The sequence below is a fragment of the Podarcis erhardii genome (assembly GCF_964252035.2).
Source record: "Podarcis erhardii genome assembly, chromosome: 12".
Classification (NCBI taxonomy): Eukaryota; Metazoa; Chordata; class Lepidosauria; order Squamata; family Lacertidae; genus Podarcis; species Podarcis erhardii.
This window is the reverse complement of record NC_138513.1, coordinates 47,365,792-47,388,461: the sequence shown is the minus strand read 5'-3', so window position 1 is coordinate 47,388,461 and position 22,670 is coordinate 47,365,792. Positions and strand designations below refer to the sequence as shown.

At 39.3% G+C, this 22,670-nt stretch overlaps 1 protein-coding gene across 1 annotated transcript in view; it reads right to left on the bottom strand.

Moving 5' to 3' along the window:
• The window catches only part of CDK13 (cyclin dependent kinase 13), a 36,643-nt gene that overhangs the window by 6,109 nt on the left and 7,864 nt on the right, over positions 1-22,670 (bottom strand). Inside the window, exons 2-12 of the mRNA XM_081834712.1 lie at positions 20,677-21,291; positions 17,456-17,626; positions 15,741-15,880; positions 14,454-14,624; positions 10,009-10,198; positions 6,400-6,456; positions 4,762-4,863; positions 4,590-4,667; positions 3,117-3,233; positions 1,736-1,867; positions 18-217 (exon numbers count right to left, since the gene is read on the bottom strand). Coding sequence (XP_081690838.1) covers positions 18-217; positions 1,736-1,867; positions 3,117-3,233; positions 4,590-4,667; positions 4,762-4,863; positions 6,400-6,456; positions 10,009-10,198; positions 14,454-14,624; positions 15,741-15,880; positions 17,456-17,626; positions 20,677-21,291 — 1,973 coding nt within the window. The remainder of the gene's footprint in view (positions 1-17; positions 218-1,735; positions 1,868-3,116; positions 3,234-4,589; positions 4,668-4,761; positions 4,864-6,399; positions 6,457-10,008; positions 10,199-14,453; positions 14,625-15,740; positions 15,881-17,455; positions 17,627-20,676; positions 21,292-22,670) is intronic.

Sequence of the window (22,670 nt, the reverse complement as noted above, 5' to 3'; positions counted from 1 at the left end):
AATAAGAAATTACTGACCAAGTGCTATGTTAGAACTGCCTTGCATTTTCAGTTGAGAAGCGGTCTGCAGGCCTTGGGGTGTGTTGGCTCTGCTGTCATCCATTCCCAAGGACAAATCCTTCCTTGGGATTTTAGTTGCATCATCGGTCATGCCCATCTGCTTTTGCCTTCTGCGCTTCTTACTCCATAGCTCATGGCAATCCTGCCATAAAGGAAGGCTGTAAAAAAATATATATAATCACTTCAGAAAGCATCATAACATCTGAGATTTAGTGATGAGTCAATAAGACCTCATACCTGAAACAAAAACATCCAAGGGCTCTTGAACTTGTGGCACTGCTTTGCAGTGTCCTTCATTTCTTAACAAAAACCAGGAATAAAACTGTTCAACACAGGATAATACTTGCTGTTGAGGAGCTTTGCAGCAATAAGATACGAGGTATGAATTCCACCACTCAATAGCTATGTAAAGTATCTTGATGCCAAGCTCAGCTGACCTTTCTCATTTAGGCAAATGTTTATGGTCATGTTCCTCATACATTAGATGTAGCCAAAATTATTTTAAATTAACAAAAGCGGGGGCGGGGGGGGGAAGGCTGCCTGTACATTATCTTTTCAAGTTTTTTTCTTTTCTCCATCATGTGTGCAGAAGAAGCACACGGCCCCATTCACATGCAACAGTAAGCCATAGTCTGAATCTACTATGGCTTTCCTTGTACATATGAAGCATACTCATGTCTACTGCTCAAATCAAGCTCTCTTCACTCTACTTCAATGGAAACTGAGAAACAAACCACAGAGCAACAGGCTTTGTATTACATACAAACAAACACTTACAGTTTATTTCTACAAGGACTAAGCCGAGAACAAACCTTGGCTTCAAGAATGAACCTGCTTGTTCAAAGGAAGTCATAGGGTCCACCCCTCTCCCTCACAGAATAAAACGCAGGATTTAAACAAGTAAAACAGCAAACCAATAACTCTCCTTTCCCACAGAGACATTTATAAGCCTGTAGAATATTAATTAGCAGAAGGCCTGATTGAAGAGGAAATTATTCACCTGGCATCTAAAAATATATAATGAAAGAGTCAGGCAAACCTCCCTGGGGAGAGCACTCCACAAACAGGGAGCCACCACAGAAAAGGCCCATTCTCGTGTTGCCACCATCCAGAACTCACGTGGAGGCAGCATAAGAAGAAGGGCCTCAGGTGATGAACACAGAGTCTGGGACGGTTTGCATGGGCAGAGGCGGTCCTTCAGGTATTGCAGTCTCAACCTATACGGGAGTTATGTTCTAGGGACAGTGTCTAAGGCCAAAATCACATATAGTCAAAACATACTCTCCCTGCACCTCCAAATGCTTGCCCAAAGTGTGTACAATGGCAGGTAAGATTGCCACTATTTACCCCCCCACACACACACACACCAATACACACGCTTTGTTTTATTTTGATCGGCCAAGAGTGCTAACGAGTGAACTTGCACAAGTTAGATGCAGGTAAGTTGTGAGTCAACTGTATACCAAAGCTACCCTCCTTACTTGTAGAGCCATTAAATGCTGGAAGTTTTATGAAGTTTAGAAGCATCATTCCAACAGTATGCTCATAATGTATTTTATACACACACCCAGTTGCAGAAAAACTGAAAACATGTGCATCACAGAGCACCTGCTAGTAGAACTGAAGTATTAAAATCTTGTTTCCGTAGCAAATGAACTCTAGAGAGGGGTACTTACTCTGGTGGAGGCATCTTTGAAGGGTCCACATCTCTCAGAAATTCACACTGAAGTGCCTGTTCAGCTGTGCAGCGCTTGCTGGGATCCAAAGCAAGCATGTAATCAAAGAGATCTAGTGCAGCTGCGGGAATACTGTCAAGAAGATGAATAAAGTGATGTAATTTGTCATCAGAGTTCAATTTTGTGTGTTTTCAACCACCTCTTCTAACTTACTGGCTTGGTGAACTTAGTTTTATAATTTACTATACAATTAGGACTCCATGCTATAGACTTCAGGGCAAATTCAAGGCAATTTCCTTTGACAGCATAGGCTTATAATTTATTTCCATTTATATGCTGCTTTTCAGTGGCAGTTCCCAGATTTGCAGAAAAACAAAGAATGCAACTACAAAAACAGGATATTTCAAAGTCAGCTGGGTTCAGAAGAGCAAATTCAAAGCATCTTAGAAATGTAACAAACTTAGGCACAACTGCAATTTACAGCACATAAGGTATAAGCACATGACCATATTTCATAAACATCAAAGCAGTTTAAAAAAGAATTCCTGTGTCTTCAACAGCATCAGGAGAGGCAGGTATTAAAACAGGTGTCACATTTCCAAACATGGAGATTGCAAAGAAGTGGGACCACTAGAAAAAATGAATAAGCCTTAGATAGCATGTGAGGGTTCTCATGATTGTTTTCCACAATATAAACTAGATGTTGGGGATAAATGTTTTTGCCTAATTTTCTTAATTATGTTAGGACCATTTTAAGCAGCTTGCCAATGGAGCCCACCTGTAGCATTCTATGTGCTTGCCATACCTCACCTATGTCTGCTGTGTCAGCATGGAAAAGCTGGATAGCCCTGCTGGCTTATCCATTCAGCTGACACACAGTAACTAAAAGTACAGTTCAAAATTGAAGCCAGCTGAATGGAAAACTCTTTCTATCTATAATATCCTTGCTTTGGAAGTTACGGGGAGTTCCAAAGTAACTGAATAAAATGAAATTTTAAGAATCGTTTCATAAGTTTTAAAAACATGCACATAATTTTTAAAAATCTCCCCTTGAGGAAAGGGGCACGAGTACCAGCTACCTGGCTAGAGTTAATGGATATGATTGATGGATCTGCACAGGCAAGGGGCACGAGTACCAGCTACCTGGCTTGAGTTAATGGATATGATTGATGGATCTGCACAGGCACACACTCCATAGACTGGAGGGTAGAAACCATGAAAAAGAACAGACCAGCATTAACGATATTATGAACTGTACCAACTGCAGACGCATCAAGGGAATATTGAGCACAGTTTTAATAGCTTGACAAAACAGAAGCCAAATTCTGACTCAACAAAATCAATGAAGGAAAAAAAACAGAATTAGTAGCTCATTCCTTACAAAGCAAATTCTTCTCTTAGTCTTCTACGATACTGCTTCTTTGGTTTCATGGTGTTGAAATATGCCAGTTTTATCACATCAGGCCATACTGCAGGACAAGGACTCCCACATATGCGGCTGTATGAAAAACATTGAATGAATGCATGTAGATATTAAGGTTAAAAGGTACGAGTAATAAATACTGAATCAAAATGAGAATGTGATGACTATTTCCCTTAGCCTGGAACCTTATAAACTTAAATAAAGCAACTGAAGAGAAATACAAAGATAATGAACTTGGCAGATAAGAATATCCCATAATGAAGAGACCATTTGGTTTTAGGCCTATTAAGGTGATGTGGAGAAGAGACTTGATGAAACTCAAAACACTGGTTATTAATAGCTAATGTTAACTGTACAGTTAAGTTATCCAAGTTGGAAACTGGTGAAATGGCAACTCTGGTTACTCTCTGACTTTACATCAAGCTATTGAATTTTAAAAGATAAACAGAGGAGCTGTTCTCTTCTACATATTTTCCTACTAGGCAAGTCAGTGAGGTTTTGTTCAAGGATATGCTTGCTTAGGATCAAGGTACAAGAAGAAATACTTGGACACAGACTGATCTGTGCCATGCCCAATATATTTTGATGTAACAGAAGGTAAACATAATGAGTGATAGGCTCATTCTTCTACAGCACAAAAGAAAAAGGGAAAATTTATAATAACCTAAATCATCTCAAGTATTCTTGCCCAGTTTTAGTACTACAAGATCTGCTAACATAAGAGGAGCCAGTGGCCCACCTAGTCCAACTGTTCTCGCAGTTGGCCAGCCTGATGCGTCTGGGAAGCCCAAGTGTGATGAAGGTGGTTCAGGCATTCATCATCATGTTAATGAAATGAATCAAATCCATTCTCAATGTTCAACAAAAGAGACAAGCAGCTATTTTAAGCTAGATAAAACAACAACAAAACATTATTTCATCTCTCACTTATGGAACATGCTCTAGTGACACCTAGTGGCTCATTCTTTGGAGCACAGCTTTTATTTTATGTGTACTGTATCAAGAGGAAAAAGAAAATTGCCCTCTTACAGAGAGAGATCAACGTTCTTCCATATTTTGTAGTATTAGAAGTCAAGATTGAGAACTCCTCTGACTTGGGGACTCTAGGAAGGCCTAACGTAAGATGTTCTGTGGACAATAATTCATTTCACTATTCAAAATGCAGCAAAGGCTAATATGACTACTGCTGCCACCACAAAAAGCTAATTAACTCAGAAGATGCAGCCAAAAAAAAAAAAAAAAAAAAGACATGAGAAGGAAAAATAAATGTTACTTCTTCCTAAGTATGCATCAGCCTGTGTAAGAAAAAAAAAGCCCTCCCTTCCTGTGAAAGGACTTCAGTTTCACTATTTTAAACAACACCAAGCTGCACATTTCACTGTGGGCTTCTGAGGGACTGTTACAGACCCAACATTATAAATGACAACTGACCTTATCAGCTCCAGCTGAGCAAGTTCCTGATTTGCTTGAAATATTGGTTTTTTAGTAAAAAGTTCACCCAGGATACATCTGGAGGAGAGGAGAAACAGACAGAACATTTTCATCAATACCATTTTAACAACTTTGTTGTTGCAAAATATTCTGCTTCTATTAACAGCCTTACCCGCAGCTCCAGACATCAATGGCAGGTGTGTATCGTTCTTCTCCCAATAAAAGTTCAGGAGGACGGTACCATAAAGTGATAACTTTGTTGGTATATGGTCGACTGGAAAAGAAAACAAATCTGAATTTTCTCAAAAAATGAATTACTATGAGTAACTCAAAATACTGGGGTATTTCAAAATACTGGGTTCTCCTGATCCCACTCAGAAACAGAAAAAACCCTTAAAAAACAATGTGCTCATCACTAGAATCACAGGTTTCCTTTCACTATTTGTCTGCCTCAAAATACCCACAATTATTTTCTTATCTTCTCAGTTCAGTTACGAACTATACAAGTCTTAATTCCCAAGCAACTCAAAACACAGAAGGAAACCTATCTTGAACTGGCTTGAAACAAAACATTTAGAAGTTCACTGGCTCTGAATGGACTTTATCCACCACCAGGTTAAGACCTCCATTTTATATCTATAAATACTATATGTCTACAGAAAATGGAGATTTCTTAATAAGATCCCTTATGCCCGTGCTACTTATTTGAAGAAAGCAATTTCAAAAGCATAGGCCCAACTCTCACAGAGGCAGTAGTTCAGGGTAGAATAGGGGGCTCACAGAATAGGTCTTCACAAAACATTCATAAGAACTAAGTCTGTTAAGAAGATTTAGCTGGCACCCTTCACTCAAACACTGTGTTGTACACACTGCTGCAGGGCTGTTTGTTTTGTGTGGAGGATCATACAATTGCATGAGCACCCCACCCCACCTGCAGTCTAAATCAGGCTTCCTCAACCTTGGGCCTCCAGATGTTTTTGGCCTACAACTCCTATGATCCCTAGCTAGCAGGACCAGTGGTCAGGGATGATGGGAATTGTAGTCTCAAAACATCTGGAAGGCCGAGGTTGAGGAAGCCTGGTCTAAATGGTTACAGCACAGGTGAGGCTTTACTATGGTCATGAAGTTAAGGCCACTGAACTAATACAGGTACAGGCTTGAGAATCAGTAAACAGCATTATGGAACAACTCTCTCCATTTAGATTAAATAGCAATATATAATTTGCATTTTATTTTTCTCTTGAAGTGGTATTCTGAAAGGCTGTATAATAATATTTTAAACAAGCCAAAATTAACAATAAGTAACATAATTGTGTGATGTAATTTAAATACAAGTGGAATAATATAATATATATTCCAAACATAAGTATATCCATTTAAAAAAGGTATACACAGCAAATCAGACCTAAACTAACAAACTGAGGTTTTTATAGACTATGAACTATAAAAAAGCTTAAGAATTTAATTCAAGAGTCATTAATTCAAATGATATAAAACCACATAAATAAGCAAAATGGGTTAAAGCCATGGAAAATAACTAGGGCTGCCATATTTTGAAGAGCAAAAAAGAGAATATATTTGCCAACTTCTACTTTTAACTATGGTTCGCTATTAGGACTCTACTCGTGAAAAAGAGGACGTGTCCATGGAAAAAGAGGACACATTTCAACCCTGTAACTATTTTCTTCTACTTTTATTACAGAACTTTTTGAAACGCTTCACCTGGCTTTTAAAATTTGCTTATGAGAAATTTCCCAAAACACTGTCAAGAAGAACCGACATGTAGCTTTCGACTTAGTATTGGACTTACCTCTCCTCAGAGCTATACAGCCGAGCAAGCCCAAAATCTGCAAGCTTGATCTGCCCTCTAGTGGAAAGAATAAAGATTTTACGCAATTTTTAAATATCTAAACAAAGGGTGTGAGGAAATGAAATCAGAAAAAAATATAAATCCCTGCATGAAAAAAAGAATTTGTAGCAAATCTTAATGCTTATGAACTAAAACTTAGCGTATGTATCACAACAGATAGAAATACTTAAAGAAGCTACTTAAAGTTCTAAATGGCTAAGTTGGTTAGTTTTCCATACATTATTATTAATATTATGAAACAACTTTCATGTTATGACAGCAAGACCCTTGGTGAAAACCCTCAGATGGGTCATTTTAAGTTTTATAACATGGTGGGTTGTTTACATACCACTTTCAAACTTGCATACCCAAAGTGGTATACTGTATAGTTAAAACAATATATAATGCAGGTAAATGATGTAATAGAAACAAAAAATTACAGAACAGTGCAGCAGTAAGCCACCTTTATTTCCTTACCAATTGCAACAGCAACTCTCTGAGGTCTTATAAGCAGTGGGTCCTGTTCCTGCCCCCTCCACTTCACATGCAGTGAGATTTATATTATTTTATGTATATACCTACCACTTAAGAGATGTTTTAAAAATTAAGCTATAAAACTTTCCTAAATAAAAATAAACTTTGCATACACAGAAGACCCACTGACCTAGCCTCTATGGGCATATCCCATTATGTGCAGAAATGGTGTTTTGTGTGAACAGAGAAAATACAGTGGTACCTCGGGTTAAGAACTTAATTCGTTCTGGAGGTCCGTTCTTAACCTGAGGTACCACTTTAGCTAATGGGGCCTCCTGCTGCTGCCGCCATGCAATTTCTGTTCTCATCCTGAAGCAAAGTTCTTAACCCGAGGTACTATTTCTGGGTGAGAGGAGTCTGTAACCTGAAGGTACCACTGTAGTTCCACTATTCTGCATTCAAATGCTTAAGATTGTACACATGCAGAAACATGCCTCTGTTGCTGTAGTGGACGGATAGCATGTCAGGTATTATGCACATAGAGCATTCCACAAATGGGGAGCCACTACAGAAAAGGCCCATTCTCGTGTTGCCACTCTATGGACCTCACATGGAGGCAGCTTGTGAAGAAGGGCCTTAGATAATGAACAAAGAGTCCAGGATGGTTTATATGGGGAGAGACAGTCCTTCGGGTATTGCAGTCCTAAGCCATTAAAGGCTTTATAGGTCAAAACCCGCACTCTGATTGGGCCTGGAAGCTAATTGGTAGCCAGTGCAGTCAGGTCCACATTTCCTGTTTCACATGGTCTTGCAGATGCCTGCAGCTGGGAAGCCTGCACACATGGCCTCTTTTATTGACCATTCTGGGTCACACAACCACTGCCACAGTGTCGTTTCTCCTGGCCGATCAAGAGGCGCAGATGACTGCAAAGGTTGCAAGGTTTCTAGCTGGGGCAATCAGAATAAGGTCCACTATTTGACTGCTGATTCAGAACCCTAAACCGTGTTTTATATAACCGACTTTTATTTTGTTCTGTGTATATCACAATGCTTTTTGTTGCTATGGCCGATGCAAATAAAGTTTCATTCATTAATTCATTCATGGCACCAAGGCAATATCACTATTTGTTCCCAGCAACCATATTGTACATGGAACTCACTATATAGTTGAGGAAACAACTGTAAAACTCTTTGAATTAATTGACTTGAGGGACTAAGGAAGAGAAATATCTAAGCCACCATTGCATGTATAGCTCACTGCTTTACTCCAGGAGTTGGGAACCTACAGCCTGCAGGTCCAATTTGGCCCACACAAGTCCCCATTTAGTCCACAAGGCTGTGGACCCACTTACCCACTTGCCCAACACCCCACATCAGATGGTTCCAGTTTCCCCATGGGAAATTTGATCCCACAGCCAATCCCTGCAGAAAGGTTTGAAGTTACCTCCCCCACCAGCACCATTAAAGACTCTTTCCAAGACCTGTTTGATGCTTTGAAGTCCTGAAGATAATCGCCTCAGAGCACTGTGATGCCAGGCAATTGGTCAACCAGTTAAATTTGGCCAGCGGAAAAGGGAAAGTAAATATTCCATATCAGATTTCTTGCCCCAGGTTTAATCCACGTATCTTGTTTGAATACCCAAAGTTATCCATCCAACTTACTACTAAAATATTCATCTGCCAAAAAAAGTTTATCCACCACTGCCTGTCCTACTGTCCTTCCAGATCCATTCTGCAGAAACTCAAGCTTAAAGATGAACCAGCTCATTTGAAATGCCTTACGGCTAATGATAATTACAAAAAAACCTAAAAACATAATCCTGCCAAGACTTCCTAGTCTTATAATAATTTCATTTTTATATTCCCAATACAATTTAAAATGCCCAAACATAGCAGCACAATAACTTCATCTGCCAATACGTAATACTGCAACAGTAAAATGTATTAGTCAGGGGAGATTAATTGCGGAATAGTTGACTTGATGGCAACTATACAGTGAGTAAAGGGCTCCATTTATATTTTCAGTTTATTTTTGGTATATTGACTTCCTTGCCATTGTACATTTGTTTGTAAATTTTCCTAATGCATTATTAAGTATTGGCATCCAATGAAATTGTTTTGCCATTATTAGGGCATGTATAAAGTGAAGTCAAAGGAATAATAAGCCTTTGGAAGATTCTGCTTTTAGGTATTTTGTAATTTTATATTTGCTTTTAAGGAACTTTAGCTCTCAAATTAGAAACCTATTTTCTTACAGACTTGAGTGGCAAGCCTTTCCAGGTGAACCAATGATTCAGTCTTTATATAAGCCTGATACCTGTGAGTATTCCAACAAGATAAGCAGTTTCATTTATTTATTCCATAAAATTTATACACTGTTTGACTGTAAAAAAAACAAACCAACCTCAAAGTGCTTTACCAAAAAGATAAAAACAATCAAATTATCAATAAGAACAACAATTTAACATTTTCAAAAAAATAAAGTAACAACAGACTAAAACTCAGATTAACTTTCTAAACATTTAGGTAGGCTTGTCTAAACAAATATGTTTTTAGTAGCGGCCAAAAAGGGCACACTAAATGTGGATTAAACTATATGGATTAAACTATGAAGTTCATACAATTAAAAGTGCTATTAAAATGCAACAACGCTTCTTATAATAACCTGAGTCTAGACTGAATTGTTTGTTGTTAGGTGTCTTTGGAGAAAGTGTGTACTGTAGTGTCTGAAGTAGCTCTCAGCAGCTTTAAAAGAAGTGTATCACCAGTGCAAATAAAATCCAATTGCAGCATAAGCCATGTATTAGTAAAAATAAAAGTCTTGAAGCACCATCTGTCAGGGATGTTTTAGTTGCAATTCTTCACTACAGGGGGTAGAACCTGATGTCCCTTGGGGTCCCTTAAAACTCTATTCTATTATTCTACCTTGAAGACAAACACATTTATTATGACATAAACTTTGGTGGACGATTGTCATCAGCCTATTCATCATCAGACTATTAGCAAGCTCTTTATCAACCTGTGTTAATGCAAGTTATGATTTATCAAGACATTTTTGCATTTCTAACATCTGTGTATACAAAACTGAATGAATACCTGTTATTTAGTAAGATGTTGGAGCATTTAATATCTCTGTGCAAGAAATTCTTCTTGTGACAATAATCCAAGCCTTCCATCAACTGCCTCATGAATGATTTAATATGACTCTCATCAAAATGAACCAAGCCAGATTCTAGGAGTCCCATCAGGTCATGATCCATATATTCAAACACAAGGTAAAAAGCACCTGCAGGGAAATTTAATTTTTTTTCATGTTTAGTTTAATTTTTGAAGACAACTGTTGACTCCATGCACTAAAATGAGATTTGTTCAGTTCACTACTTTGACATATGTTGCCAAAATGCTGTAACGTAAGTAAGCATATCTTTCTTAAACATATTTCTGGAGAGGGAGGGATTTTACAAACCTATTCAGGACACTATTCTACATTTCAAGTTGGAATACCAATCTTTACCTCTGCACCTATTTTCATGGGAGTTGGAGGAGAGAAATTGCAAAGATATATTGTATACAAAACTGTTATCTGCTTTGATAATGGAGATTACAGGCATGGATGTCAGAATGATACCCACAACAAAATTCTACATTTTGAGTCTGGTCCCATCTGAACTCCTGTACCCATTTCCAGGGGACCCATGGTTTGATATCCTGATTTGTTTCCACACACAAAAATTGTTAGAATAAATCACAGTTCTCCAGATTCACCCATCATAGAAAACTGGTTAGGTCTAAAGAAGAGGTTTTTTAGCTCCTCATCACATATGCAAAAGCTCATACAGGTCATTTTCCACAATGCTAAGCTATCTTCTGCTTCAACAAGGCCATATTATAAGCCATACTGAGGGCTCCATCAGCGTTGTGGCAAGATAAAATCTCCCTGAGATACTGGAAAATTCTGCCAGTCAGTGTAGACAATACTGAGGTAGTTGAGTCAATGGTCTCTCTATAATGCAGTTTCCTATGGTCCTAGATACTGTGTTGTTGGAAATGCAGTGGGAAACTGCAAAGACACTCCAAGGTCTAGTATTACAGTGGTGCCTCGCAAGACGAAAAGAATCTGTTCTGCGATTCTCTTCGTCTAGCGGTTTTTTCGTCTTGCGAAGCAAGCCCATTGACGGCTTATCGGATTAGCGCTATTAGCGGTTTAGCGGTTTTTAGCGGCTTATCGGATAAGCGGCTTAGAAAAGGGGGGGAGGGGGGAAAAACCGCAGGAACTCACAAGACATTTTCGTCTTGCAAAGCAAGCCCATAGGAAATTCGTTTTGCGAAGCACCTCCAAAACGGAAAACTCTTTCGTCTAGCGAGTTTTCCGTCTTGCGAGGCATTCGTCTTGCGGGGCACCACTGTATTTCAAGTCAGCTAACATTCAAATGTATTCTTTTTTTCCATTGTAAAACGAATCAAGATCCAACCAATAAAAACATATGGAGTTAAACTGAATATAAATCCCAAAAAGCTTTACTAAAATATGTTTTTTCCTCAAGAATCTCAATTTACGTTTGATATGCTTCCACAACTATTTAACAGCGTGTATATAACCTCATGAACTCTCTGCTTAAGGTTATCCAACTGCTAAAATAAAAGATGAAGCCATTTCATGATTACTGTACTTCGTCTAACTCCAGTCACTTATATTCACAGTTCTACAGAATAAAAGCTGAAGAAACGCCTCTTAATGACCAGTCAGTTACACTGAATTCTCCAATCGCTAACAGACTTCCCATTAGTTCTGAGACAGCCAAGTAAAGCAACTCATGTACAATGAGAACAGAGAAGGAACTCTGCAGTGAAGCATCCTCTGATAGCTGCATGACTGCTGTCAGTGAAACCTTCCAAGCTTCAGGCTTGCGCTAACATCGGCTTGCTAGCACTCAAACAAACAAAAAAGTTCATGAAGACTACATTTGATTCACAGGACAAAGACTGTAAATCCTTTCAAGAACAAATCTGCAGGATACGGTAACCTTTGCCTTTAGCCTTATGGTTTCACATGACTGCAAACTGATTAGACTAACGTGAATCCATACTTTTAAAAGTCGTTATCTCTTCAATGCTCTCTGGATCGTGTTTCTGAAGCAGCTTTTTACCATTTTGACAAATCTTTCATTAAAAAAAAAAGCTCAAGTACAGTGGTGCCCCGCAAGACAAATGCCTCGCAAGACGAAAAACCCGCTAGACGAAAGGGTTTTCCGTTTTTTGAGGTGCTTCGCAAGACGAATTTCCCTATGGGCTTGCTTTGCAAGACGAAAACGTCTTGCGAGTCTTTTCCCTCCCCTCCCCCTTTTTCTAAGCCGCTAAGCCGCTAATAGGGATGCTTCGCAAGACGAAAAAACCGGTAGACAAAGAGACTCGCGGAACGGATTATTTTCGTCTTGCGAGGCACCACTGTACTACATATTTTCCCAACCTGAACAAACTACAGTGGTGCCCCGCAAGACGAACGCCTCGCAAGACGGAAAACCCGCTAGACGAAAGGGTTTTCCGTTTTGGAGGCGCTTCGCTAAACGAATTTCTCTATGGGGTTGCTTCGCAAGACGAAAAAATCTTGCGAGTTCCCGCGGGGTTTTTTCCGCTTTTTTCGCCCTGTTCCTAAGCTGCTAAGCCGCTTAACAGCTGATCCGCTGATAAGCCGCTTCTCAGCTGATCGCTAAAAGCCGCTAGACCGCTAATAGCGCTAATCCGCTAAGCTGTCAATGGGCTTGCTTCGCAAGACGAAAAAACCGCTAGACGAAGAGAATCGCAGAACGGATTAATTTCGTCTTGCGAGGCACCACTGTAATTGTTACATAAACAAAATAAAGTGTTTCCACTTAGCCTACTTTACCTAACCATTATCTGCACAAGAGGGGGTGGATACAGAAACCCTCTTACCACAGCCCAGACCATTAAAAGCCACTGGAACTTTTCAGCCCAAATCACAAAGTCAAAGACTGAGAAGATCAAATTTACCTAGTGCAACTCTCCATTGCAACCATCTGACTGCCACAGGCCACTGCCACCCTAACTGAGATAGACCAGTGTGCCCTGAGCAAAGAGCAAGTGCACTGCAGACAGAGGGTTGAATGCCAAAGAACTGACACAGCCAGGTTCTAGCCACATGCTTAAGGAAAATTCGCAGACAATTTCTCAACATCCCTCTAACTCCCAAAATGACAATCAAACAAGGAACCATTTCAAAGATTTACTAGACACAAGAATAACTTTTTAAAACAAAAGAGGAACCAAAGTAATGATCTGAGTGAGTTCAGATCACAACTTGGCTAAAACGTTGGCCCTACTTGCTAATCCTCTAATACAGCCTTCTCTAACCATGTGTCCTCCGTGTGGTCTGGACTACACTTCCTATCAACCCCAGCCAGCAGGATCAATGGTCAGAGATGACAGGAAGTGTAGACCAAAACATCTGAGGGGCACCAGGATGGAGAAAGCTGTTCTAATGGTATTTTCCCAAGAGGAAAGCAAATTGGCAGTGGAGCACAGACTGGGAGGGAAGGGGAGGTATAGAAATGGGGGTTATAAAAAAGGAGGGGAGTGGCATGGGAATGAGGGTGAAGGTGAAAACAGGGCTACTAAAGTGGCTGCAGAATAGGAGGAAGTGGCTTCCTAATTGGGCGGAAGGTGCAAAGAGGGCTTAGTAGTTCCAATGTGTGTGAATGTGCAAGAAGCTACCATGGGGTGGATGGTGTACAAGGAGGAGGAGACATGAATATGGGAGTCAAGGTGCAAAGTGGGCCTGCAGAACAGAAGAAAGAAGTGGCTTAAAAATGGCATTGGGGAGGTGAAAACGGAGCTTCGGAGTTGTGTGGCGTGGGAAGGAAAAGCTCTAGTGGGTTAACATGGGGGATTACTTAAGTGAGAAAAGTTTCTACACCCCTTCAAAAAAATGCCCTTGGTGATTTTCTTTTAGTGCTGGGATTTTGTTTTGCCACACATCCCAGAAGTTATTATATAGGGCTGCCATATGTCTGGGATTTCAAAGGCAGAATTGACCTCTGGGAGGGTGTTTCCAAAAGGCGGTGCTTTGTCCTGGATCTTGGAGAAGTCAACTGAAAAATCACAACAACTTTCAGGGTTTCTACTTTTTGGAATATGGCAACCCTATATTATATAGGGTATATATAGTACTATACTATATAATATATATAGGCTATATATTATATAGTAATTGCATTACTTGTGATTTTGTTGTATTTGTGGGTATTCACTTTCCTAGAAATCTTTACAGTTCAGAAAAGGGGGATAAATGTATTTTAGCAAGGCATATATTTTAAAAATGCCAATTCAATGAGAAAAACTGAATAGTATATAGGATGCTATTATCTTGCTCATATTAATGTGGGCAAGGGCTTGTCTCTTCTAAAGAAACCATGTTTACATATGAAGAAGTGTGTGAGTTACATTACAGCTCAATAAATGCTCATGCTACTCTCAAATAAGGTGCATTCAAATCAAGACTGTTAACACAACAGTAGTCTACATACCTTTGTCTTTCTTAAAATCCAAAGCATCTTCCTTATCTGTTACTATTTCCTTCATGTTGATTATGCTTTGGTGAGTAAGTTGTCGAAGAATCTTAATTTCTCGAATAGCTGTAATTGGAAAGCCTTCCTTCTCATTATCCAACCGTACCTTCTTCAGTGCCACCATTTCCCCTATAAAATAATGTTTTTATTCTATAATGATGTAATTGCATTCAATTCAGAATTTCCTGTGGCTGTTTGTATAATGTGAGACTATCAGGTATCTTATAAATCTGAAACAGAAATTTACTGCGTAGAAAATGAAAATGAGTATATTTAAGCAGATTCAGTATGCAAATCTCTATGCAAATAAAACAAGTTAAAACTGCTTCTACTACCACAATGCCACTTTCTCATTTCCTTTTAACATGCATGACAGCAATCTCTGCTACAAACCACTATGCAGGGCATCACTCAGAGAAGATGTTCCGCATATGCTTTTCTGTATGGATGTGATCCCCAAAATCCCATTTCAAAAACCATTTCATTTTGCCCACTTAAGTTGATCCAGCAGTCGGAAGAACCTGTTTGTGGCTATGGAGCACAAGGCCCATTACAAAAGCTTAGAATGAAAGGTCTGTGCAAACATTATGGTGTAAATTCAAATTTCACCTCCAGATCACATGAGGTCCATCAACTCCAGCATTTTGCAACTCCACAGCAAGGTAGCAATACATTTATTCCACAAATATCAGAGATTGGGAGACACTCAATGTTTGTTTGGCAATGTCACCTTACATAAAATAAGACTTCCCCTTACTCTATTCATCCCTTTGTCCCCCCAACCCCAGCTACGCTGGACTGTTCCCCAACCCTTCAGAGAACATTTGGATACAGCTGGATGTCACACATATATTTTAGCACTAGTATTATTTACCCAACTTTCTATTCCTCCTCCTGTCTCAATAAGCAATTGAAGTCAATAACTGACCCTTTTCCCATTCAATACTTCTGCATTGAATATTTGCACTTGGGTGCCACAGTCTGATGGTGCACATGCTCAATTCCACACATTTTACTATATCCATGGACTAAGCCACACACTGGAAGAAGTGTGAAGAGTCACAGCTTCTTGAACGTTTCTTAAGGGCTTGTAGCCTAAACACACAATCATCTCAAGTACTGTCTTGCAGCTGTGGAGAATAATTTCATAATATATGCCCAGGAACTTGAAAAAGACACAAAACATGCTGTGGTGATCACACTCAAAGTCAGCTATTTCTATGTGAATTGATTTTGAAAGCTTACCTGTATCTTTATCTCTTGCTTTGTAAACTTGCCCGTAAGTTCCTTCTCCAATAATGCCAATGATATCAAATTTATCAACACAGCGTTTCCCCCAGTCAATTTCTTTTTGCTTTGTTTCACCATGGCGTGGTCCACATATCCTAGCAGACAGTAAAATGCAATTTGAGTGCATTTCCATATCTATATAATATTGTATAGATGTGTTTTAGGGTTTTTTTTAAAGATTTTACTGATTGTGTTTATTGTAATCAGTTTTGGTATTTCTGCTATACTTATAAGTCACTTTGAGCCATTTCCATGAGTAATATGTATAATAATTATAAAAAAGAAAATATTAATAAAAATTCTTCTTAGAGTATCTGCTCTTTTGTGCATACTATGACTTCAGCATTTATTTTCAGTCTAAACAAATGCTGCCATTAACCACAACTGTCATTTGCAATTTCTTTTAAAGCCCTATGACTGTTCCATGTATCCCTGGGGGTGTTGGTTTGCATTTACTGCTGATACTGAGCAGATTTTCAAAAACATTCTAATACAAAACAAGGATCATCTGTTTTCTGGGAAAACTAAAAAGAAACTCAGGATGCAATATCTTTCTTTCCGTAGAAAAATAGAGAAATGAAAGGATACATGATCTCAACCTGTACCAGTCAAATGCAGGTGTGGGTGGGTGTTTTAAATCCCAATATGACTTGTTAAATTGTTTCATTACCCATTTCAGATATTTCACTCTTTATTCCTACATCCAGGTCCTGCTATCCATCTGCTTGTTATCCTCAAATTTACTTGTCCAAATACAAAGAATTGTGCCCAAACCTCACTACACACACGGCTCATTCAGATATCGAAACAGCCAGAGTTTGCCTACTTCCTTACTTGTTCGTGCTTTGCTGGTCAGCAGCTGCCATTTTCAGGCAGAAACCATGGAGAGGTGTGGGGGGGTAGAGTTTGGACAAATCAGGGAGCAGGGGAGATGGGACAAATCAGCTTTCCCTTTGCCTCTCTTTTGCTAGCTGGTTGCAGCCATTTTAGGAAGAAGCCATGGCAGGAGAGGGGAAGAGACATTAGAAATGTTCTCATAGGAATCAATGGAAATCGTGGACTTGTTATGCAAATGCTTGCCTAACAAACGATTTCCAGGGAATGCACTGTGTTCAGGTAAGCAGGACCTGCATGTATTTCAAACTCCTTGTTACTCAGAAATTAGACGCTATAATAAATTTACTGGATGAAGAAAACAGCATGCTATAATCTGATATTTCAGCAAGCCACTCGAAACATTTATGATATGGGTGGGATGAGGGATACTGAAGATTAAATATATGTTTAAGGCATATATTTCTGCCTATAGATCTAGGTGCAAAATGGTGATAAAGCTTTGTTATATCGGTATAATGAAATGGCAGCACACAGCTGGTAGAAATGAAAGAAGGCTGTTCCATTAGCTGTATTTACAATCTGCCAGTGCATCTAGACTGGCAGTTTTAAAAGTACATGCAATCACAATTATGCTAACCTACTACAGTTTTAGCTCCTTTTACTTCCTAAAACGAGTAAAATATTAAAAAGAAGCCTTAACAGAATCCTACGAATACTACTATGAGTAAGCTACCAGCATTTCTTATATTCAATAGCTCAAACAGAGATTTTAAAGTGATACACTATGGAAGTGAAATACATGTATTATAGAAAAGGAAAAACTTTGTGCATACTTCGGTCTCTTTTTAAGATGTGGCTGCACTGGTGTTTTTTTCTCTTCTGGACTTCTGGATAAATCATCTCCTCCAGGCAACTCAGGTGGCAGTGGCAGATCTTCCAGCAAGTGACGCAATTTCTTCTCCACTTCTTTCTTAACAGCTTTCACAGAAATGCTCCCTTGAAAACTAGAGAAATATAGACAAACCTTTGGTAGCTTCCTATTTCAAAATCCGATGCCAGAAATCTAAGTCAGTTTTCCATAGTACAGCCTTCTCTAGCATTAATTTTGAATATGTGAAGGCATAAGCAACTGGAAATCAAATCTGCAAATATGTTAATAATATTAATAATCTAATATTAATATTATACTAGAATTTGAGGCTAGAGCATTTGCCTAATCATTCAGAAATTTAAATAACAGGCATTTTTCAAAAGAACTCTGACATATAGGGAGCTCCAGCTAATTTGGGTATTATCTGTTACATGTTCACCTGGCAGTATATTAAGATTTATTTTTCTGAAACTTATTTGACTATTACACTCCCCATAGCAGGGGTGTAATTAGACCCACCCGGTCTCTCCATTTGAGCTGTGAGGCCATTTCTCCCAAGCCATGCCCACCCACCCTCCAACCAATGCCATATAGGACATCAGGTATGAGCAGGTAAGGACAGGACTTGTCCAAAATGATGCCGATCACCTGGTCTACAGTATCTGCAAAGACCTTTTAAAACATCAGGGCAAGATAGCACTCTGAGAGGATTTCTGAAGATCCCTGCAGGCTGGAAAGGTCACCCAACATAATTGTGATGCCAGGCAGCTGACAGGTGGGTAGGGGAATCCATCAGGCTAGAAAGGTTCCTCAGCCCTGCCCCATAGTATATGAGAACCAATTTCTGCAGTGTCTACCTACATGATGTATATAGGACAAATTAAGACTGGCTGTTATGGAGGGTTCTCAAACAAAATTCCAGTTTGAAGGTGCTTGTTTTTTTCAATGTCCCCCTTATTAGTTTAATTTTTTTTAAATGCTATATTTACAAAGGCTCAAAACTTTGAATTTTAAATTGTCTTAAGTTTACATGGAATAAATAATGGTAAAATTCAGTTGTAATGCCAAAGTTAGTATCTTCTGGAATAACTGGGAGATAATGGTATTTCCAATGTTCTATTCCTTTTTATTCCATATACAGTCAAACCTTGGTTGTTGACTGTAATCCGTTCCGGAAGACTGTTCCACTTCCGAAATGTTTGACAACCAAGGTGCAGCTTTCGATTGGTTGCAAGAGCTTCTTGCATTCAAGTGGAAGCTGCGGCGGATGTTCGGGTTCCAAAAAATGTTCGGAAACTGGAGCATTTACTTTCGGGTGTTCGGGAGTCGAAACATATGATAACAGAGGCGTTCGAGAACCGAGGTTTGACTGTAGAGTGCTTCCACTCCCCCCCCCCAATACACAGGTTGAATGGGTCTGCATCTATGGATATTTAAGCGTAATTCCTCAATAAGCAATAACACAATTCAGGAACATGGGCATAGCCAGGGGTGGTGGCAGGGGAGGTGACTGCCCCCACAATCAATCAAAATCAATACAAATCTGAGGTTCTGCCCCCCCGCCCCGCCATGAAAGTCTGCCAGCCAACAAAAAGCCTGGCTACGCCCATGTTCATTAAATATGACTTGCTATTATGATTTATTTTGGGTGGTTTGAATAACAGATATACTCATGCATTTTCCAGGTACCACTAATGTTGCAAGAATTTTAACTTCTTAGCTAGTTCAACTTTGTTTTTAAATTGTTGACTAATTTTCTGCTGAGGGTCTTTTGAGGCTGAAACATATACATATGTACCATGTTATTCCATTAGGTTTATCAGTCTTATCTCATGTACAGCTATTGGTAGATGTTTTGGGTTCATTTTATTAATCAATTTATTCAAATTAAATGTTTCTACACACTTTCTTCCTTGTTCATCCTTTATTTATTTATTTATTTATTTCTCACCCTTCACCTTACGGTCCCAAGACAAGGACAGAACTGGTACAGAACTGTGGAGAATTACCAAAGGTAAAGAGGAAAGTAAAGGTAAAGGAAGGTGGGATCAATCTGCTTATGCCCTCCCTCACCTGGGACAATCTATATGGCCAAAAAAATGAAGAACACTGTTGCCAAAAATACAACTCAATTCAGCTATCACACTCTATTTTGTTTGTTACAGTAAAGGTATGTGTCAACCTGGCAAGGAGCCGAAGACAGGCTCAGACACAGGTTTGATTAGTCTGAACTCAACAGTATTTACTCAGAAGTCCAACAACGTTTCATTCCTAAAAACATTATTGCACATATAATGATCATCTTCAGTTTCCTCATTCTTACTCCAAGAGAAAAAAGACGTTTGCTATATCAGTTCAGCAGTTGCAGCTATCTTTGTAAAGAAACCATTGTTGTTCACTCCAGTAGCAACCGCTCTCAATATGGCCAATATGGCCACTGCCATAGCTAGCTACAAATGGCATTGTTTGCAAAGAAAAACAACTACTGAGGAATCATAGCAGGTGGGAAGAAACACGACATATGATGGTGAATTCCTTCAAGCTGTGATCCTATGCACACTTATATGTACTAAGCCCACAGAATTAAACAGGAATGTGCTTATGTATAGGACATGTAAACCTCCCCTGGAAGCGTGAGAGAGCCGAGAGGCAAGGTGGGGGCTACAAAAAAAAATGAGCAGTCAGAGACTGGGTTGAAAGAGAGGCGGAAAGCCATATGAGATAAACTTCACTGATTTCAGTTCACTAATTAGGTAACAGGTAGGGAGGTGGGAGGTGTGTAAAAGAAGAAGAGTTGCATGAACTGGAGTTTACTTGCCAAAACATTGGCTACAGGCTTCTAGTAATATTATGATACAGGTCCACACAAAGTAAATGAGAAAGAGGTAAAAATCTTTTAAGACTGTAGGTCCTTTATTATACTAAGACTGCTATCTGGTCTGTGGATATCAAGAAAAAGTCCTTAACACGGTTCAGGAATATTTTGTCTACAACACCTACAACATACCTGGAGTTGCAATAATCAGGTTGTCAGGTTATTTCCCCCCTTACATACGGCTTATCAAGCATTATTCATACCTTAAACAATGGTACGTAGCATCATCTTAAAAAAAACAAAACCCCAAACAATTTCCAGGTGGAAATTATGTCTTAAGAGAGAAAGTTAAGTATTTTACAACTCACCTATCTGTATCTTTATCTTCAGGCAGCAGAGGTGGAAGAGGCAGGGGTGGAAGCGTGGAGGTTATGAGTGAAACACTGCGATCCTTTTCCTTAGGTGCTACACTTGGTGGGTGGGGCTTGCTTTTCTCTTTCATGGAAGCAGGTTGCGATGGTGCCTTGACAGGAGTGGCTTTACTCTCTTTCGCCACCAAAACTTTTTGCTTAGCAGCTTTCTCTACAGTCAAATTGTTTTCCCCCTTTGTCTCCTGAACAGGGACTTTAGCCTTTGCCTTATCATTTTTCAAGACTGTACCACCTGAAGGGGAAGGTACGTGTTCAGTTTTTATCTTCTTCAGTTCCTTCACATTGTTTGCTTGAGGAATGGTCAGCCCAGTGTTTTCAGCGCTTCCCTTTGTAGGTGTAGATGTGTTTGAAGCTTTCGCATTGGCCTTGGCTGCCTCTGCTGCTCTAGCTTTTTTGTTCTTATTCAACTCTGCAGCCAGGCTACTTTTTAGAGTCAGAGTACTAGGAGAAATACTCGACTGGCGACTTCTGGATCTTGATAATCTGTGCCTACTGCGGGATCTTGAGTGCCTTGATGAATAAGGGCTTCTGCTTCTGGATTTTGCTGATCTTCTGTTTAGAAGAGTAAAGATTTAGTCAGTGCCTATTTTTATATTCCACCATCTTTCTCTTTATTGAACAGCTTTTACAACCATTTCATTAGTATGTTTGCAGGGTAACTGACTTCTTGGTTAGAACCCTTTAGCAACAGCAGGAAATAATGTGATACATTTTACAACAGAGTTTTCCATCTCTGTTCTAGGCATTGTAAACTTGACTGAACATAAATCAGCTCCACTCTTCGTTTTGAGATCAGTGAGGTCAGGATTTCATCCAAGAAAGCTTTAAAATTATTTTTAGTACTAACAGTTTTGACTTTCACTACACCAGTAAGAGAACTTCTATAACAGTTTCTCTCAGGCACAAAAGGTAAAAGCACTTAAAAACTTTTGAATAGGAAATACTTGGGAGTACAAATAGGAAGAGTGGTTCAAATCAAATCAGGCTAGCTATTAAAATTTTTATGTTAAACCAATCAATTGTGAATTATGTCATCCTTATTGTTGAACTACAATTTCCATCAGCCCCAAAAACCAAGGCCAAGGTTGAAGAAGGCTGACTTAAAACTTAAATGTACTTAGAGAATGAACATTTAATATCACACAGTAATAATTAAGCTATATATACACTGTGAGTGCCTTAATGTAACAGTACATTCAGCTACAAATGTGCATGAAAATTGCACCTGTCAACACTAGTCTGGCTTGGAAAAAATAATTCCAACCATTTATTTTCTTTATTTTCAGGAGCCCTTTTATGCAAGATGCCACTGAGCAGTATTACCAGCCCTGTATAGGGAAGTTTTTAATGTTTGATGTCTTACTGTGTTTTAATTTGTTGGAAGCCGCCCAGAGTGGCTGCAGCAACCCAGTCAGATGGGTGGCATATAAATAATAAATTGTTGTTGTTGTTGATGTTGCTATTACTAGTATATCAGGCCAACACTCCTGTACAGTAGAAACTTTGTATAAATTTATATTATTGATATTCAGCTCCTCTATAGGTTTTCACATACCTGCCCAGATGTTTTGGGACTACAATTCCCATCATCCCTGACCACTGGTCCTGTTAGCTAGGGATGGGAGTTGTAGTCACAAAACTTCTGGAGGGCCGAGTTTGGGGGTGCCTGCTCTAAAGGATCAATAACACATGGCTGACAGGTGGGCAGAACCACCCAGCTACCAAACTCACAGCTTTGCAAGTCTCTTTGCTGCTTCCAAAAGCACTGTATCCAGCATACAGGATCTTTCCAAAGATCAGGAGAACAGCAACTGCTTGCTGTTTGGAAAGAATTGCCTGCATGTAGGACTTTGCTGTGGCCAGCAGATCTTTCCAAAGACAGGTGTTTATCTCCTCCTCTCCCAATCCTGACTGGGAGGGGAGAAAAGCAA